The sequence below is a fragment of the Drosophila rhopaloa genome, unplaced genomic scaffold (genome assembly GCF_018152115.1).
Source record: "Drosophila rhopaloa isolate 14029-0021.01 unplaced genomic scaffold, ASM1815211v1 contig_3, whole genome shotgun sequence".
NCBI lineage: Eukaryota > Metazoa > Arthropoda > Insecta > Diptera > Drosophilidae > Drosophila > Drosophila rhopaloa.
This window is the reverse complement of record NW_025335123.1, coordinates 13,947,076-13,967,111: the sequence shown is the minus strand read 5'-3', so window position 1 is coordinate 13,967,111 and position 20,036 is coordinate 13,947,076. Positions and strand designations below refer to the sequence as shown.

The window sequence follows — 20,036 nt, the reverse complement described above, 5'->3', positions numbered from 1 at the left end:
TATAAAAAATATGTTTATGTTTATGTTTTTTTCCTTCTACAAATCTTCCATTCTCATTTTTATATAAAATTTTCAATCTTCTATATCCACAACCTCAACCTGGCCAGCAGTATGCGTGTGTGTGTGTGTGTACATATGTTTTTGTATCTATGATTATTTTCAGAGACCTCAGTTTTTGTTTTTTTTTTTTGTTTTTTAGGTGGAAACAGGAAGCGGCAACAAGAGCAAATTCTCATTGCTTATCTGCGATTGATTTTGGATTGTTTTTGGGATGGGACTTCTCAGTATGCTCATCTATAATATATAAATTTGTAGATCATCGTTCAACGTTTATAAAAATATATATATATGCATGTTTCGCCATGAAGTTTGAACTGTTCTCTAAGGACTTTTGTTTTGGGATGTCGATAATGCACCAATGTGGGAATATTTATACTATAAGTATATCTGTAAATGGATATGTTTTATTTTACCTATTTATGTTGTCAACTTTATTATTGAATTTACGTTAAGGTTTTTGTGTGAGCTTTTAATTTTCTTGGAATGCATTCTCCTTGCAAAATCGAAGAATTAACAAAAGTTTGAATGCTGAAGGCAGAATCAAGAGTTGGAATCGGTTATCTTCGCAGGTAGATATATGTTAAGGGCATACAAAGTGCATTTTAAAACTATGGGAGAGAATGACTGTTTAATAATCATTTTTAAATATACAATTTTTTTTTTACTCCCCGCCCAATTGTCACAAAACGCACAGTGGATTGTTGAACTGGACTTCATTGGTTTACATAGAAAAGTATACAAAACTAAATTCCTACTTAATTAAGGTTTAAAAAAAAATTGGAAAAATAAGCGAGTCGAAAGAAGGTGAATATCTTTTTTCGAATTAGGGCTTAAGGAGCGTTTTTTCTTTAGTCTAGGGTAAGTAAATGGAGTTATTCTGCTATTACATATTTCATATTTTGTGGTTCATTGTGGTTGCTTTATGCGCCTTTCGATCTCTAGTTATATATATGTATACATATATTTAATATTGTATTGTATTTCGCCTCTCGTTCATTCTACGCTCTTCCTTTCATTTCTTTATTTTTTTTTTTTCGTTTTTGTTAAATTTTATTTTAAATATCACGGCATTCAGCTGAGGTCTGATCTGATCTATTTCTTATGCTTATATATCTTTCCACAAGATTTTGTTTTCTTTTTTTATTGCATTGGCATTTCACATTTTAGTTTTGGGGTTTTGGGCTTTGTGTGTTTTTGTAAAAATCAAAAAAAAAACAAAACAAAAAATGGCTGCAGAAACGCTTCCGAATATCGACAATCGACTACTTGGACTAAACAAAACAAGCAAAATTAAAATAAAATAGCTCGTCAGAGACACAGATACAGATACGAATACCGCGGAAGATGCCGATGCCGATTTAGATGGAGTTAGAGTTAGAGTTAGAGATACAGAGAAGGATTAGAGCAAGCACCAAAAGCTAAGTCTAGGGATCCTCGCCAGCGGCACGCGGCCTAAAGAACTGGGCGCAGATGCGTCGCAACTGGAGCTGGCCGCCCAGCAGAGCCGCCCTCTGCATTAACTCTCACAAATCCCGTCGTCCCTGCTGGCGAATCTCCCGCACCCGCTCGCAGATCCGATCCCCATCACGTTCAGGCTCATCTACAGCCTCCTCCTCGTCCTCATCATCATCCTCATCCTCGCCATTCAGCTCCACGTCCACCTCGAATCGCGCACCACCTCCCCGCTGGGACACTCCAGTGGTGGTGGCACTCTCGCTGAAGTGCATCAGATTGGTGTCCATTAAGCCATTGGTCAGGCTGAGTGGCGGCGACGACTGCGACGGCGGTCCTTCCAGCGAGAGACGACTGTTGGTGCTGATGCTGCTCATGCTCAGCTGGTCGTCGAACACCTCGATGTTCACCACCGTCGAGTGTTCACCGTGATCGCCGAATGAATGCCGGATGGGATAATCACCGGCATCTGTGACCTCCGCTTTCTGGCCCCTGTTGCTCAACATCGCATTGGGATTTATGTTGCCTTTGGTTGGGATTATGTTGTTGTTAATGTTATTGTTGTTGTTGTGGACCAAGCCATCCAGCTGATCCGTGGTAAAATAGTTTCCTAAGGAAAGAACATAGTAAACACAAAATTAGTGGATTATTTAAAGTGAGGCAACAAAAAGGGGTTTCAATTTGGAATATTTTTACTGCACACTCGAAATGAATTTGCTATAAAGCTCTTAATATTTCCAAAACATGGTAAAAAAAAATGCATTTATGATTTCTGATCAATTAAATTTCGCTTCAACATTTTTCAAATCTCAATTTATTTAAAATTTTAATTTTTTTCAAAATTGCAGCACAAAAATGATTTGGAAAGTTTATCCAAAATAGTAATGTTTATGTACAATTTCATTCCACATAAATATGTACAATCATAGTTAGCGAAAAAAAGATTTTGAAAACCTGTTGGTTTATCGAAAAAAATTCTAAAAATACATTTCTGTTCTACACATATTTTTTACTAAGTTACAATACCAACAACTTTATGAAAACCAATTGCAAATTGATAATATCACTACAAAGTTAATGTCTTATAGTTTTTTGATAACATTTAACCTGCAAAACAAGAACCCAAAACCCAATGACAACACTTTGAGCCCCATTTGTTGTTTTAACTAAAATTGCATTTATTTAATGATACATCATTTAATTAAATTAAATTTTAGTGTTTAGCGATTTCCTTGCCTCCTTTATTCATCCAACTATCCCTCTCTCAAACGTAAATCATAAATACTGCGAGTTAGAAATAATTTTTATAAGACATATATATACAGAAAATAATTAATTTCCTCACTTTTTACAATCATTTAAAGAAACAAAATTTTAATAACGAAATAAAAACATAGACAAGAGACCATTTCTAATAAGATTAATAAATTAACAAACATATCGAGTAAGGTAAATAAAAAAAAAATATATATAAATTTATAAAAAGAGACCGTGAGTGTGGGAGAAACTAGATGAAACTTGAACGAGTATGGAGAAAACTTAACGAAAGCAAAGCCTAAAAACAATTTCAAACAATTGTGACATTGGACAATTAGTATTATAGTCAATATATATTATTTATTAGTTGCTTGCAATAGTTTACACGCAGTTGGATTTTGGGCAGGAAAGTGTAATTTCTTAGGGAAAATGGGTCAAATTGAATACCCATATGGGGTTGCATTTATATTTATAACCATTAACTCCAACTGTGTGTCCTGCAAGCTATAGCTGCATGTGTGTTCTAAGCTAAGGGGCAGGATATCAATTTTACAAATTTCGATTTCCGCACTGAGCGGATTTTCTGGCGCCTTTTATATACAATTTGGGAGCATTAATTATTCTTGATACTTGATCAGTGTGTGTTTACGTTTAGGCCTTTTGTTTCATATTATATATAAATACATATATATATGAATTGTGTGGTTTATATATATATATATATATCTTGTTGTATTTATAATTTCTAGAAGTGTATAGCTAACAATATAACTTTGCACTTAAAAATCGGTTAGTAATTAAATATTTTTTGTCGCTTTTCCTCATTTCTTTTTGTTTTTTTGTCTTAACGAGCAGCTACAGTCGTTTTGTTTTATTTGTTTTTGTTTTTTTTTGTTTCGTTTTAAATTATGAATTATACCTAACTTTTTGTTTTTCTTTTCGATAAATCACAATTTTTTTTTGCAGAGTTTTGTGTTTTGTTTTGTTTTTTTTGTTGGTTTTTGTTTTGTTGTGGTTACTGAAATGATATACTTTTCTTGCACACAGCTAAAAATAAAGAATCTAGAGTCATCTGTCGTGGTTAGTTGTCCATTTTTGTATATAGCTTTTTGAAATTGCTGGTTGAGGAGGCGTCTCCTCTCGTTTGCTGCTGTCCCGGGTGTCATATGTTGTGTTCCCCTACTTGGCTCTGGTTCTGCCCACCGGCTGCTCACCTTCCACCTGCTTCAAAATGGGATCGGGCTGGGCTGGCCGACCGGATTGCCCTGGCTCTTCCGATGGTGGTGGATGATGATCCGGCGGTTCCTGTTGGAGCGCATGGGCAGTGGGTGCTCCGTCCTGTCGATTGGCATACAGATGCCACAGCACCACCAGGCTAAAGACGCACAGCAAACAAATCGCTAATTCTTATCTCTTGCGTCGTTTCGTCTTCTTCTTTGTGGCACTCGGCGGGCTGGCCATGCCCACGCCCAATCCCACAGAGGTAACGCCCCCGGCGGCGGGCAGAGACGCAGAGGTGCCAGCACCGGTGACCAAGTGGCCGCCAGCAGCACCGCCACCCGATCCACCAGGCGAATGGGCTTGCAGGCCAATGCCCAGTCCCAGACCCGTGGGATCCGGATGGACCGTCGTCTCCACACTACTCTCCTCCGCCGACGATGTGGACGAGGAGGTGGCCGCCTCGATGGCTGCTATCAGATTGATCTTGTGCTCCAGCTTCTTGGTCTTGAGCTTGTGCGGTGCGGCATTGGTGGTGTTGGAGGAGCCGTAGACCAGATTGTCATCGGATGTGGTGGCCGGCACAGGTCCATCGCTGTCCGTGGTGGTGGCGATAGTGGCCACGCCACTGCTGCCAAAGTGCAGCAGATCTTCGGGCAGTGATTGTTGCTCTGGGTCCAGCTCCTCAACATCCACGTCGTCATCAGGAATTGACTTGGCAGCTGATTCCTGCACTTCCAGCTGGGAATCGCACATGCTGATGCTGATCAGGGGACGCAGCTCCTCATCGTCTGGCTCCCGATCTCGTTGCTCCTGCTGAAGTTGAAGCTGCTTCAGTCGCTTGTGCTTCTTGCTCAGTTTCTTCACGGGTTCCTCCATAATGACAATCTCCTCGGATCCGGAAGAGTTATTCGATGTGGAGGTGGATTTCTGCAAGGCGAGCGTATCCAGGGCAATGTATGCCGGTTCTGGTGTGGTTTCCACCTCGGGCTGCGCCTCCGGATCAGATTCCCTGATCCGTTCGTTCTGTTCGTTCTCGTAGTGCAGTGAACCGCACAGCGCGAGAATCAGATTTTGTTCGGTGAATCCTCGGGGTGGTGGTGAAATCTTGCGCGGGATCGCTGCATTCTCCTGTAGCGGACTTTCGAAATTAATTAGACTGACCGCTTCCTTCTTCGAGTCCTCCTTAACCTCCAGGGGTTCGAGGGCTGGAAGCGGTGGCAGGGCCTCCAGTGGCTTTAAGCCGCATAGAAAGTCCTCAAATGTGTCCTTGACCTCTTTCGGGGGTGTGCTCAGTCCGGGGAGCAGTTTCTCATCCCGCTTCTTCTCGGGACTCGATTTCGTGGGCTTCTTTCCCAGGCTGGGATAATCCAGAGCCGCGGGCAGTTTTGGTGGAGTCTCCTCGATGACTCGCCTCCAGGGACTGGTGACATTGGCTGGGATGAGGGGTTTTTCGGTTTCAAGGGACTTTTCCTTCTCCTTGACCTTTTCTTTCTCCTTTTTCTCCTTGAGTTTGGCGTCTTTTTCTTTCTCTTTTAGCTGTTCCTCTTTCTCCTTCAGCTTCGCCTCTCTTTCAAAATTCTTGAGCTTTTCAGCTTTCTCTTTTTCCTTGAGTTTTTCTTCCCTTTCCTTTTCTTGGAGCATTTCTTCCATTTCCTTCGCCTTAAGCTTCTCTTCACGTTCCTTTTCCTTAAGCTTATCTTGCCTTTCTTTCTCCTTGAACTTTTCTTCTCTCTCCTTTTCCTTTAGCTTCTCCTCCCGTTCCTTTTTCTTGAGCTGCTCCTCCCTTTCTTCCCGCTCCTTCTCCTTGATCCTTTCTTTCTGAAGCTTTTCTTCTCTTTCCTTCTCTTTGAGTTTTTCTTCTTTTTCCTTCTCCTTGATCCTTTCAGCTCGTTCCTTCTCCTTGAGTTTCTCTTCTCGCTCCTTTTCCTTGATTCTTTCTTCTCTCTCCTTCCGAAGATTTTCCTCTTTTTCCTTCTCTTTAATTTTTTCTTCTCGTTGTTTCTCCTTGAGCTTTTCTTCTCTTTCCTTCTTCTTGATCCTTTCTTCTTTAAGCTTTTCTTCTCGCTCCTTTTCTTTGATCTTTTCTTCTCGCTCCTTTTCCTTGATCTTTTCTTCTCTTTCCTTCTTAATTTTTTCCTCCTTAAGCTTTTCTTCTCTCTGTTTCTCCTTGAGCTTTTCTTCCTTTAACTTTTCTTCCCTTTCCTTCTCTTTGATCCTTTCTTCCCTTTCCTTTTCCTTGATCTTTTCTTCTCTTTCCTTCTCCTTTATCTTTTCTAATTTTATTTTATCTTCTCTTTCCTTTTCCTTAATCTTCTCTTCTCTTTCCTTAAGCTTGAGCCTCTCCTCTTTTTCTTTTTCTTTCAGCAAGACGGCTTCCCTTTCCTTTTCTTTTAGCTTCAGCTCCTTTTCCTTTTCCTTGGCCTTCTCCTTTTCCTTGTCGATTGTTACGGTTGCTACTGCTCCCCCAGGTTGTTGCTTCTTTCTGGCCATCTTGGGAGGCTCTTCCTCAGGATCCTGCTCATGATCCTGCTCCTGCTCCTCTTCCTCCTCATCCTCATTCTCCGCATCCGGTGCACTAGTCTCCACATGCAAACTTAATCCCTGGGCACTAGCACTGCTTACCATAACAGCAGCAATGCTACTCTTGTTGGCCAGCAAGCTATCGGCATGATCCGACTCCGGATCCGAGTCCTCCTCCTGGACTTTCTTCACCATCACCACCACCTCCTCCTCCGCGACAATCTTCTCCTGCTCCTGATTCTTTTGTTCCGTCTTTCTTTCGCTGACTTTTCCGCTGGTCATTTGTTTGTTACTCTTGGCCTTCTTCGCTGATTTCGCGATCGTGGTAGTGCCCTCATCCTCGGAGGTGCCACTTCCACTCTTCTGGCTGGCAGTTTTATTGTTGTTATTGTTGCTGTTGTTGCCCTTGGGCTTGTTGAGGTGCGAGAGCTCCGCAAATTTCTGTGCTTGCGCCGCATCCTCGGCGGCTGCCAGGGATCGCAGAGTTTTCTGCTGCTGCTGTTGCGCCTTGTGCGATTGCTTTTGGGACTTTTGCTTCTCCTTCTGGACGAGCACCTCGTCCACCTCCTTGGCAATCACTGGTACAATCAACTTATTGACAAGCACCACAGGCGGTTGGCAACTGGCCTGCTCCAGCTCCGATGGCATGGCTTCCTCCATCTTGTGATCCTTCTGTAGAAGCCTTTGTCTTTCAGCCGGATCACTACAGAAGATGGCCACCACTGGCCGGAAGAGGGCCTCATCGCAATTCTCATGGATCACCGACTCCTCGGCGGCCAGTTGGCACACCACCTCGTCCAACATATCCGTCTGCAGTTCACCGGAGATGCCGGCATTTAGATCCGTAACAGTGCCCAATGGATTGACCATTTTCTCTACGCGAGAATAGCTGCAAATGTTGGGCAGGACGGAGGCCAGGGCCGAAATGGAATCCATCGAGTGCAAATGCGTCTCCGTATCCGGCTGATGACGCTCCTCCACCTCGTCCAGATCATTGAGACTCTCGTGCTCGGCGAGGGCATCGTAGTAGCAAGCATTATCACAATTCGAGGACAAACTGCCTCCTCCGGCGGCCAAGAGATCCGCAGAAGCTGGCGAGGAAGCGGTAGCCAGATGATCGCCACACGGCGGTGCAGTCTGATCTGGAGCTGCTGGAGACGGGGCAACAACGGTGGGGCACAGGACACAGAACACAGAGCGGAGAAAAAGAGAAATAGAAGAGAAAACAAATTATGAGAAAAGCGCATTTTCGATCGTACAGGAAACAAAAAACAAAAAGCCAAAGGCGAATTTTGATTTGGATCTTGATTCGAAGTTTTGAAAATGTTTAATTTGAAAATACATTTTAGCTTCTGTTGTTATTTTATTTAACGTTTTTTTTTTTATTTTAGCTAAGCTTGGTTCTTTTTTTTTTGGCAGTATGCGCGTTTACGTTTTTTTCGAGCAGTTGGTCGATTGAAAAGTAAGCGGAAAACACTCAAAACAAAAATGGAAAATCGAACGTGGAACAGAAATTAATACTTTGTAAATATATATATTTGTTTAGGCAACTCAAAAAATGGAAAACGAAATAAAAACTTCTTTTTTTATCTTCTCATATTTTTTAGGAATTTTTTTTTTGTTTTAGTGTGAAAACGAAAAGAATAAAAAATTAAAGTTAAGAAAATAGCGTGACATTGATTTTGGGGAAATAATAAAGAAACTGGATATTGTTTTATAGTGAATTTTGAATTGCGTTTTCGAAATTTTAATGGCTTTGGCTTTTTATTAAAAGATTCATGTAGATTAATGTGCTCTTTCCTCTCAACCGTTCTTTCTCTCTCTCTCTCCCCCTGCTTTCTCCCTCCCTCCATCTCACTCGCCCCCAATCACTCTATGGCTTTCTCACTCGCACGTGCAATGAAACTTTCGATTTAGAATTTTTAGCAAACGAGTAAAAATTAAAAGTGTATTTAAATAAATCACGAGAGACAAAGGACAAAAAGGGGCACCCTCGAAAAGAGTGAAGCAGAAGAAGAAAGGGCAGGGGCGAAGCACATAGGTGAAAGGTGCAACACTGTAGTGAAAAGTGCAACCATGTGATGAAAATGTAAGATTTAAGGTGAAAAGAACACAAAACGGGGTGAAGTGCAATGTTGAAGGGGAGATCAGAGGTTAATAAAAGGTTTAAAACAAATGTGGGTGAAGCTGTAAAATGTTGTTGGTGTATTAAATAAGAATTATAAAAAAGTGCCAAAAAGTATAAATGAATGCTTAAAAGTCTAAAAGAAATTTAAACAAATACCAGAAATGGTAAATAATTAAGGTGTATAAATTAGAAAAGGGTTATTAGAAATAAGGATGGAAATCTTTAAAATAAATTTAAACGAATATACCAAGAATGGTAAAAATTAAGAAATCAACTGTAAAAATTGTTGTGAAAGTGTGACGGTCTAATGAAAGAATTGAAAATGGAAATGATTTTCGTGGTAAGAAAAGCTTTTAAGCCGAGCTGTAGTATACAATTTTCCTAGTGGTATCAGACAAGATCAGGGTTAGATGTATTCTCATACATTCTACCCGATCAGTCCGACGAAATTTCGAAGGATTAAGTGCACGACAGGATTAACAGCGACCAATGGGGCAAACAAATGTTAAAAGTAGATGTGTAGCAGAAGAATTCTCTTTGGGTTAGGGTTTTGTGTGTCTTTATTTTGGGTAGGGGCTCTGCTGTGACCAAAAATGTTGTTAGCTTAAATTTAGTTGTCATTAAAATAGAAATATATTAATTTTAGTTGTATCTCATTTTACGGCTAGACAAAAACACCAAAGAAAAGTTCATTGTTAATTTGCATAAGTGAATTGTGTGTTCCGGCTAGAAAAAGAAAATTTCAACAACTAAAGTTTAAAAAAAACACCAACACACTTACACCACAAAAAGACTTCAAAACACACGCTCACACATACACACAGAGAAAGGGGGAAATGTGAATGGATGAAGAATGAGGAGAAAGCTTAGTGAAATGAGAAAGTAGAGTTTAAGGATCATGCAAAGGTGAGAGGTGGGTGGGATGGCTGTAACATCATCATCATCAGCATCATATCATCATAGTTTATCAACCAACAACCAATGCCAATTTCGTGGTGTTTTATAATCAAGATTAAAATACATTTTTTTTTTTTGTTTGACCACCAAAAATATTTTGAATTAAACATTTTCATTTTGAAAGCGTTCGAAACTAAAAACGTAATATATATATATTTAGAGATAAATATGTGTTTCCAAAACAAAAAACGTAAATAAAAATAATAAATCCAAAAGTAAAAAGTAATACATTAAACGTTTGTATAGATCGTAGACAATTAATAAACAGATTTGTGAAGACATCGAGAACCTGCTAACGATCAACGGGGATGCCTTTGATTCTGGGGATTCATTCGCTTGGGTGACCGAAAAGAGACAGAGATCCCATCCCGACCACACAAGCAAAACCCTTCCCAAAACCAGCGGCTAGCATTCGAATAGTCTATCACAACATGCGATATTTATGTATACATCTATCCAGGACGGTTAGCCACTCACCCGTAGTCTCACGTCGCGCCGCTGCCGTGGATGGGGACTCACGCATGGCATCCGCCAAATCCTCTTTTAGACGTATATCGCCATGCCCATAATCCGAATCCAAGTGACCATGTCGGAAGCGATCCATCAACTTGGGACTCTGCTCAATGCTGCCTATAGCGTCCATAGAAAGTACGCGTTAGTTCTATAAGCCATACAGAAAGGACCCTCTATACTTACTGTAAGATCCCGATTCGATTAGAACCGGTACACCGGCACCGCTGCGTCCCGTGACCGCAGAGCTCCCGATTCCACCTCCTCCCACCGTAGTGGTTGCATTCAGAGGCATATTCAGCGGACTGGAGCGATCCTTGCTTGTCACCGAACTCAGTCCCGAGGAAGCAGCTGCCGTCGAGGGCAGCGCGGTTGTCGGTGCCTTGGTTACGCCTATCTCCACCGCCTCTGCATCGACGTGATTCAGATTGGAACTGGAAACGAACATACATATACGAATGAGTTTGGGATAAAATACTAGCATACATAACAATTAATTTAGTTTGTATATTAAATGGAATTTCAGATATTCCAAACATGTTTCTACAAGTAAATGAACTTAGGATCATCCCTCACCCGCTGGGCGTGTTGTAGTTCTTGAAGACGAACTGCGGACCCATCCACAACCGGCGGTGGGGACCAGCGTGCGTAATGATCTCCACCTGGGCCAGCCAGCTCTCGGCCCGCTCGTCCGGTTCGTCGAATTGATGGGCGCTGTCCAGCAGCAGGCTGGCATGGCGATCCTTGATCAGCCAGTTGTCCAGCGACAGCGGTGGTATGATTTCTTGAGATCCATCCTTGCGCCGACCCAGATTCCACTGGGCGCGGGGATCCGCCTCCAGCTCGATGGGCGTGTCATCACAAATCTTCTCTTTGGCAACATCTGCAATTGATGAGTGATTGTTCCATATAGTAGCTGATAAAAAAAATGTCTTAGTGTTAAGTAAGTTACTCACGTGAGGCAAGCTTCGTGTCCAGGTCATACTGGATAAGAGCCCCGTGGCCGGCCATGACGAAGAGCGAGTCCACCGCCTTCCGCTGGACGCGATGCGGTTGCTCCCGTGTCGCCATTGGTGGCTCCAGCAGCCAGGAGCGCGACTTCGCGAAGATGGAGCAGACGCTCAGCGGCTTGCCAGTGTCGTCCGACAGTGAGGAGAGGCGTTGACGTTGCCGTTGGCCGCCACTGCCTACGCCGACTCCTCCATGACCACCGACACCTCCATGACTGACTCCTGTGCCCATGCCTCCGCCTCCAACCACTCCGCCGCCCACACCCAACCCCGCCGATCCTGGCGGTGATCCTAGTGTAAAGGGTTGGCGCAGCTGGGCCAACGGCTGCACCACCGACGGCCGCGGATACGGTGGCAACGTGGGATTGTGATACGGCTGCAGCGACTGCACAAACGTCGTGCTCTCGGAGTGCGAGATCGGCGAACTGGAGCGGCCATCAGCTCCGAGGCCGGCGCTCCGGTGGAAGCGGGACAGCTTGTTGACCACGTGCAGCGAGGTGTGCGTGCGAACGCCCATGGCGCCGCCGTAGGGCGTAATGGGGAAGACGTGGGTGGTGCCGCGCAGCGTGGACACTGCTGCCCAGCGCGAGTCCAGCGAGAAGGCGATGTGCTGCACCTTCGCGGTAGTATCGCCGCGATGCAGCACATAAAGGTGATGCACGGCGGCTAGACTGGGACCCACCGGATGCGGTTGCACCCGGAACACGTGGAAGTCGTGGCCGCGCTTATCGGCGGTTAGGAGCAGCATGCCTGAGCTGTCAAACTCCATGGCCACCAGGGCCTCGCTGTGGGCCACGAAATGAGCCACGATTGGATCGCCACCGCCTTGTGAGCCGCCTGTTGAGCTCAACGGAGTACCCGTGGTGGGGCTGTAGTCCTTCACCGGATGCTGCAATCAAATAGATGAGGTGTGAATCAAATGAGGTACAAACAAAGAAATTATTTTTCTACACACCTTCACATCGATAATGGTAACCACACCCGACTGCTTAGCATCCGGTCCACCAGTGGCCGAGTCGAAGCTGCTGCTCTTGGAGCTGGCACCGCTGCCGGCGGTGGTGCCCGTAAGTCCGGCTGCCATCTGCTCGCCCAGCTCCCGCAGTCCCTTTCCCAAGGATTTGGCCGCATTGAGCACGGTGGCCGTGTAACTGGGAACACCCTCGCCATCGCATCCGCCGCCGCTGCGCTTAGAGTGCAGCAGCTTGTGCTCCGCATAAGCCAGCCAGCGCGGTCCCAGAGCAATGGGATTGGGATTGATACTACAAAGGAAGAACACACAATATTTATAACGTTTGATAGATTCTAAATAGTGTAAAATAAAATAGATAATTTTATCTAGATTATTTATTTAGATTTTAAAAATGAGCCATTCTAATTCTCTTATTATGATCTCTATAGCTTTATATAATTCAGAATGGTTAGGTGGAAAAGATAACTCGGTTTTTAACTAAATGATAATATCGTAGGTATTGTCTCAACAATTCGGTGTGAATAATATCAAAATAATATGTTTACGTTTTTGATTGGTATTATTAACCAGGTAAATGCTTTCCCTTTGAAACACTAGATGAATTTAAAGCTTAATACCTTATACGATTTAAATCGGAATGATTAGATGGAATAACTAAATTGACTTAAAATCTAATGACCAAATATTGTTTACAATATAATAATCAATTAGAACTAGCAAAGATTTCAGTTAACTTACCCCGGACTGGGATAGCAGGTGGTGATTGTGAGGCGGTCCTCCAGCGTCCTGGCATCGAATACGGCAATCCGTTCGTGGAACGTGATGACCACCGCCGATCGATTGGCCTGGATGTCCAGCACGGCGTTCTTGAACTTGATCGTCTTGACCTGGACGCCCGTTTTGAGGGACAAAAAATTCACGGCACTGAATTGGGCAGCGGCCGATACGCCGATACCGCCAACTCCACCCCCCGAGCCGCCAACTATTGTAACGCCTCCGCCGCCACCCAATCCCGAGCTGCCAGCCAGTAGACCACTGGCCGCTGCACTGCCTCCATCGACGAGCGCCACCAGGGGACGTTTCTCGGCAAAGGCATCGACCGGTTCATCCGCCCGGCCATTCTCGTCCAGAGCGGTTGCCGTGGACGGCGTGGGCAGCACACGGAGGGCAGTGACGACGCCGTGGCGCCATGATAGCACCTCAACCGCCTCGCCGTTGGCTGGGATGGCCCACACCTGGACGCCGAGACCGTAGCCGAGTATTAGGAGCAGTGGCGGAGCTGCATTCCCCTCCAGTTCCCAGTCGTCGCCGAAACGCGGATCGCTCACATCCGCACCCGTTTCGAAACGGGCCCAGGTGATGGTGTCCTTGGGATCCTGTACCGGCTGGTTGGTCAAGGTCACATCGTTAATGAAACCGATGGCCGAGTCAAGGATCGAGCGATCCGACACTGCTTGCGGTGGCACAATAGCGGGAACTGTGGTGCCCGATTTGCTGCTGCCAGAGCCGGAGCTCAAACCGGATCCGGAGCCCGATCCAATGCCGGAACCGACCACGCCGGAGGGATGGCGGCGTGGCGAGTCCGCGGACATAATGCGGATGCTGGGATTAGCCGGTGGTAACTACTGGCCGCCGGAATCGCTCCTCTTCTAGCTGCTACCACAGCTGCTGACAAGGATGCAGTGCCTCCACACTGGAGGGCAGTCGGCAGCGGGCGGTTGTGGGTGGTTGTGGGTGGCAGTGGGTGGCGGGTGGCAGTCACCGCTTGTTGCTCTCTTTTATGCTATTCCCTTTTATCGCTTCTCCTGGAGACACTGCGTCTGATCGGGTGTTGCTTTACCCTGCGCTTTTGCTCTCGCTCTCTCCTTCTCTCTGTCGTTGGCTCTTTTGTTGTCAACTGCAAATAGAAAGCAAAAACAATAAATAAACAAATTGAACAATATCACACATAAGCGTCACTTTCCCCCCTCACTTTACACCCTCTTTCGTTATTTTTAGGGTGACATCAAATAGCCAAACTTTTAAAACACATTAAATCTAAATAATATAGGCTTTGAACTAATAATGATGGTGTGGTCAACATTTTGCAGGCTTATGGATATTATTGTTACATATTTATAAAAAGCGTGAATTTATTTAATTTCTCACATATTAAAAATTTTTTTGAGAAAAAAATAATCATACGACATGTGATCCGAATAAGTTATATATTGAATTATTTACCAAGTTTTTTTTTTGAAAGTTATCCACAACAAAAAACAATACAAATTCAGAAAATGGATATTAAAATACTAATGCGAACCACGATTTTATTTGCATTCAAACATATTTATGGGAAACACTACGTATGAGTGATAAATAAATTTTCAACTTTTATTCGTTGTTTTCTTTTTGGAACAACCAACGTTCACCCTAATGCGCACATTTCATAGTTCCTTTTGGTCATTCCATTTCGTTCCGTTTTCCCTTTGTCTCAATCAAACCGCTTTAATCTTTGGACAGAACCACCTCCCACCCCCCAAACCACCCACTCACCCCCCTCTTCACCACCCACTTTTCGCTCTCTTGTTACCAATTTATTAGCGCATTACGTGTATTTTTGCTCTGCGCTTTGTTTGTTTTTGTTTTTATTTTAATTTAACTTTTTCGGTTGCTTTGTGCCCCCCCTTCGCTTTTGTCAATTTCAGTTCCATGGGGCGCAAATTAAGTGCAATAAAACAACAACCAAATATGCTTACAAATTGAACGTATCAAGCGCAAAAAATAAAACAATATTCGTTTCTATTTTCACACTGCAAACACACAAACCAAAACAAGCTCCAAACAACAAAAACAAACCTCAAAGTCACGCAGAAATCATCAGGCCATTTGCTTTAGCTTTTTGCTTCTAGTTTAAGTTTTCTGTTCCTTTACACCTTCAATTCGCCAGCAAAACACAATATGCAAACACAAAGAAACTAGCAATGAATTGTTCTAGTATCTGTTTCCCATATTTATTGGAAATAACCGTTTAAGCCAATCCAAAGATCTCTTTACTACTCTTTCTTATTTGCAAGACCAAAGGAACAGAGGAAACGAGGACCGAGATACAGTTGTCCAGAAAGAGACCATATTAACCCACATGATCTCTCAAAAATTAAGATCACTTTAAACATTTGGACATTATGAATAAATTTTTAAATATAAATCAACATTTTTTTATTTGCCTAGAGCAGCTATTTATCACTTGAAGGAATAAGTTATCATAGAGTTATAGATACACCAAATAGGTGAATAAAACATGTATTTTGGGCTGATAGCTTTAATGACAACACCCACTCAATAATTGTTCAAAACGTTCAGAGGACAACGGGTGAATGATCCCTATCAAATAACGATTTGGCGAACATATGTATGCAGTTTGCAAATCTTTTCCACGTGTGGTGACAATTGATTAAACGACAATTTCGCCACATGTAGATAGAAATGAGGTAATTACCAAGCTATTCATTTATATGTACAGAAGTATTCATATAGCACATAGTATTCCGTATTGGAATTGGGAAATGATAAGGCACGAAGTCGTGTTGTAAAAGTGTAATGATTTAATTAATCGCCTGCAATAATTGCGAAATACTAGAAATTCATTTTGAAAGAGGCACATACTTTGAATCACTCAAAGTTCCTGAAACAACATTGTTATATGGGGGGGGCTTTAGGGTTAAGCTCCCGAAAACGGTATAAAACGGGGAGTGGGAGGAGTGCAGCTGCATCGCTGCATTCCTCAATTGGCTTGGCACACGCGCAACAAAAACAAAAACCGCAACTGTAATAGCAACAAGCAATGTCACACACACACCTAAACGCTACTTGTGAGAGAAAGAGGGGGTCCTCCGCCCCCTCGCTGTTTCTTTTCCCCACTCACCAATAGCGTCCATCAGTAACGCATTTGTCTTTGTTTAGCAATAGGAACCAAATGGCATTAATTCGCCGTTCGCAGTCGGGAGTGTAACAAAGAAGGAAACAGTCAGGGAGAAAAAACAAGACCCCTTCAATGTTAATGCAGTCAAACTTCAAAATCATAGGCTATTATAAAAAATTTAAAAAAATGTGTCTACTTCATTTACGATATTATGATATGATTCTGAACAGACAAAAAAAAAACAGTCAAACGATTTAAAATTTTATAAAACCAAAATCCTATTGATCAAATTTTTGTTCACCAGGGGGTTAGCCTAGAATTAAATTCCAACTGGCACACATTTGGTATGAGTAATTTTTATAGAAACTTTGTAACCATTCCAAGACGTCTGAGGCTTAAAATACATTAAACAACTATAGTTTGTTCTTAAATTTATATATTTTCAGTGTAGTTGTTAATATTAAATTGAAGTGCTGCTCAAATCTCCGATCTTTAATAATAAATTTGTCAGTCTTTGCAGTTAGATTCAATTCTACTTATCGGGGTTCAACTGTACCTTCCCTTGTATAAGCTTACACGTATCCTTGACACTCGATCAATTCCAGAGCAAGTTCAAAGCCAACGCATAAACGAATCTCAGGCTCAATGCAATTTCTTCTGGTCAAAGGACAGAGAGAGAAACACAGAGAGAGAGAGTAACAAAGTAAAAAAGAGAGGCCCCAAAAGAGTGTTTATGTGCTGAGCATGTTTTTTGTTGTTGGGGCCCCATTGTTTATGCTGCCCATTGCCAAAAGCTACTTGACAAAATCTCAGCAAGACTTGTCCCTTTTGTTTCTCATTTCTTTTACGATAGGCAAAGAATATTTAACAATAGCTCACTCGCACACGATTGCAGCTAGCGAACAGGTGTTACTATAAATACCAACACACACCGTTTAGATATTAGACATGCTATTTCATCAGTTCTAGTAATTAAAACGTGTTTTTAGGCTGTGAGTAACAGCAAATTTAATGCAATAAAAAATTACACATATGCAGTGCAATACAATAATTTTTTTATTTGTAGTATTTAAATGTTATTCTTGCTAACTCAATATAAACGATGTTTCCCATATTCAAAATATTTTTTTTTTGGCAGTTAAAAATGGTTATAACAAAAATGGTAATTTTTGTTTTTTATCATCACTGTCCCCTTTAAGGTGCAGCTACGTGCAGATACTTTATAGCGTATCTGTGAAACAGATTCTATATAGCCCAAGTTCATCAACCCACCCACAGCTGATTATATTCACTAGATTACAGGCAAAATAATTTCTATTGGAGCAGATTAAAGAGGAATACGTACATATATCAATTCAACACGCCCCCGAACACCTCATCGAATGATAACGTTCTTCATCCCCGGATCCGTCCCTCAACCTTTGGCAGTCCTTGGATGCGAACAAAGGAACCCCTGGTCTAGAGAAGATAAAACTAACCTACAGGCCACATTTTTATACACAGTACAACTTTTGAGATAAACTGTATTATAATTCTCGAACAAATTTCCGAAGTTCCTTTGCTCTGACATTAACGTTTTTATCTGTCTAAAAATGGAAATGTCATCAGTGTCAAATAGTATTCTTTATATTTAAGTGCGTTACTGAAGTCTCACTGTAGTGCTGACAGACAGAATGCAATTTTCGTTTGTTTTTTTGATGTTTTGTTTCTACGCTTTTGTGTATTTGATTATTTTCAATGACATCCACTCACCCACCCACTCGCCCAAACATTGGCAGATATTTTGGCAAACATTTCTATTAGGTAAAATCATAGAGAAGGAGGAAAGTGGGGCACAAATTGAAGAGCAGGCTGATATTGGGGGGAGGCAATTGAAAAATGTCACTTTTAATGTGTGTTTTAAATTTGTAAATGAAGCGAAAACAATTTGTGCCATCCAAATATTTTTGTTATTTTTTGATTACACGACTGAGTTTTGTTGTTGCTGCCTTTGAATACAGTTGGAAAACAAAGAGCCAAAAGCAGAGCAATTATCAAAATATATACAGAAGACAAAAGAGAGGGAGAGAGGATGAAAAGAAGAAGAGAGCCGAAAACGAAAACAAAACTCTAACACATACATAGCCAGATGCACTTGAATGCACACAAACGCATTGGCAGCAACTCAGCTGCAACGAGATTTTGTTGTTGCCCTCTCCCGCAGCACAGTGGACCAAATACGTAAAGTCAAAACTCAATCGTATTTAAACGTTGTACACCACTACTAAATAAAGATCAAGTGATTCAATGTTTAAAAATAGTTATAAATAAAATGCTGGATCTAAAGAGTACAATTTAAATTTAATTTTGACAAATTTTAAAGAGGTTATATAATTTTTAAATAATTTTTTTTAATTTTTATAATTAAAATATTATAAATTTTCTTAATTGTTTGTTTAATGTTAAACCACTTTTAAAAAGTAGTAACTTGTCGCTCTTGTTAACCACTGTTCCCGAATGTGTTCCACTATCAGTTCATTTCGTTTCTACTGCTTTGTTGTTGCCCGTCTAATGCGCACATACACACACACACGCGCATATAGGCGAGTGTATCTGTGATTTTTTTCCTTTATTGTTTGTGTTTTGAAATATTGTTTTTTCCCCTCACAGCCAAAACAAAATTTCCACTACTTTTGGCATTTAAATAACAGCAAATTCTTGATACAATTTCTACTCTCCGCTTCTCTTATCCCCTTTTTTCGCTCTACTCTTGGCTCTTTGTTTGCACAATTTACACGTCTGTGATTTCGACAGAGCCCACAATAAACAAATAGTTGCATAAATAGAAGTCTGAGTTTTCATATATACACGATTTTCTTTCGTTTTCGATTTGGTCTTTTTTTTTTGCGCGTCAAACAAAAACAACAACTGGAAGAAGAGGAAGAACTTACCACTTGCGTTGTTGTGGCTGTTCGTTGGTTGAATCAGCAGCAGCTGAAACACAACAACAATGCCACTCGTTTCGCTCGTTCCAATTTTCTCACACGTTCCGCAGAGCGCGCGCAAAAACAACAACACAAACAAAAATCATATGTTTTCAGCTGCTCGCTCTCTTTTCTCTCTCTTGCTTTAGAATTTGTTGTTGTTGATTTCCTTTTTGGTGTGTGCTTTTCGATTGTTGTTGTTTTACGAGCTCCTCTTTATTATTATCTTCGTTTGTTGCAGGCGGCAGCAGCAGCAACAAAATTTCCAACTGCGTCTTGCTTTTTCTCTCTTTTCGCCCCCTTCTTATTTGGTTTTGCCACGCCCTTCAAGTGTTGTTGCTTAACTTAGGGCTACTTCGAATTTATAAATTTTAGCTTTTTCGAGACGCACAGCCAATTCTCAACTGCTGAGCTCGAGTTGTTTGAAAAAAACTGAACTTTTTTTATTTCTTCTGCCGCTGCCGCCGTCGACGCAGAGCCCTATCGCTGGCTCACTCGCACTCGCACACACACACGCACACCACCAATACAGACACGATTGCGCTGCGTTGTACGTTTTATTTTAATTTCTTTTTCGTCGTTTTTCGTTTATGATTTTGTTGTTGTTGCCTACTACTAATTTTGTTGTTGTTGTTGCTACACAAAAAGAAACTGCGACATTAAGTCTGCAAATCGTTCGCCTTGTTTTTGTACTCTGTCGTTAACTTATTTATCGATTAAGAGACGATTTATGCGTCGCAACAGAAAAAAAATAGAAAATAACCAAGAGAGACTGCTGCCAAACAATAGGAAAAAACTATTACTAGCGAAAAACCAGGCTAGCAAGTGTCTGACTTTATTTGTGTTATATCTTTAGCGGACACTAAGTATTATTAATTGTTATTATTTTGGTTGCTGCGCTGTTTCTGTCTCTGTTCTGTTTTTTGTCCCTCTCTTTTGGGTGCTGGGCCTATGTGACCGTACCGGCTTAAAACAAAAATCCCAAGTTAGTAGGGTGGTACTGGTTATCAGGCGTCAAGTTATCATCGGTGACTAAGCGATGATTGTGGAACAATGCGACTGGAAACATAGGGCTGTTTTTATTGTT

General features: G+C 41.9%; 1 protein-coding gene across 2 annotated transcripts; it reads right to left on the bottom strand.

Annotated features, from left to right (window-relative positions):
- Positions 1–756: 756 nt before the first annotated feature.
- LOC108048966 (breast carcinoma-amplified sequence 3 homolog) lies at positions 757–19,912 on the bottom strand. 2 transcript variants are annotated; one of them, XM_044461356.1, is made up of 8 exons: positions 18,917–19,907; positions 12,824–13,982; positions 12,071–12,374; positions 11,062–12,004; positions 10,682–10,988; positions 10,292–10,539; positions 10,073–10,225; positions 757–2,122 (listed from the first exon to the last, which is right to left on the bottom strand). In XM_044461356.1, exons 2-8 carry the CDS (start codon positions 13,675–13,677, stop codon positions 1,584–1,586), a joined length of 3,348 nt encoding a protein of 1,115 aa, XP_044317291.1. In that variant the 5' UTR covers positions 13,678–13,982; positions 18,917–19,907; the 3' UTR covers positions 757–1,583. The 2 variants fall into 2 exon arrangements, with proteins under 2 accessions (XP_044317291.1, XP_016985430.1); XM_017129941.2 differs by lacking the exon at positions 757–2,122 and adding an exon at positions 3,686–7,661 and having other exon boundaries at positions 18,917–19,912.
- Positions 19,913–20,036: the final 124 nt, after the last annotated feature.

Coding starts and splice junctions, on each gene's coding strand:
- LOC108048966 (XM_017129941.2), bottom strand. CDS start 13,677: ATGTCCGCGGACTCGCCACGCCGCCATCCCTCCGGCGTGGTCGGTTCC. Junction 12,005..12,070: donor TTACCATTATCGATGTGAAG/GTGTGTAGAAAA, acceptor ATTTGATTGCAG/CATCCGGTGAAGGACTACAG. Junction 10,989..11,061: donor GGACACGAAGCTTGCCTCAC/GTGAGTAACTTA, acceptor CATCAATTGCAG/ATGTTGCCAAAGAGAAGATT.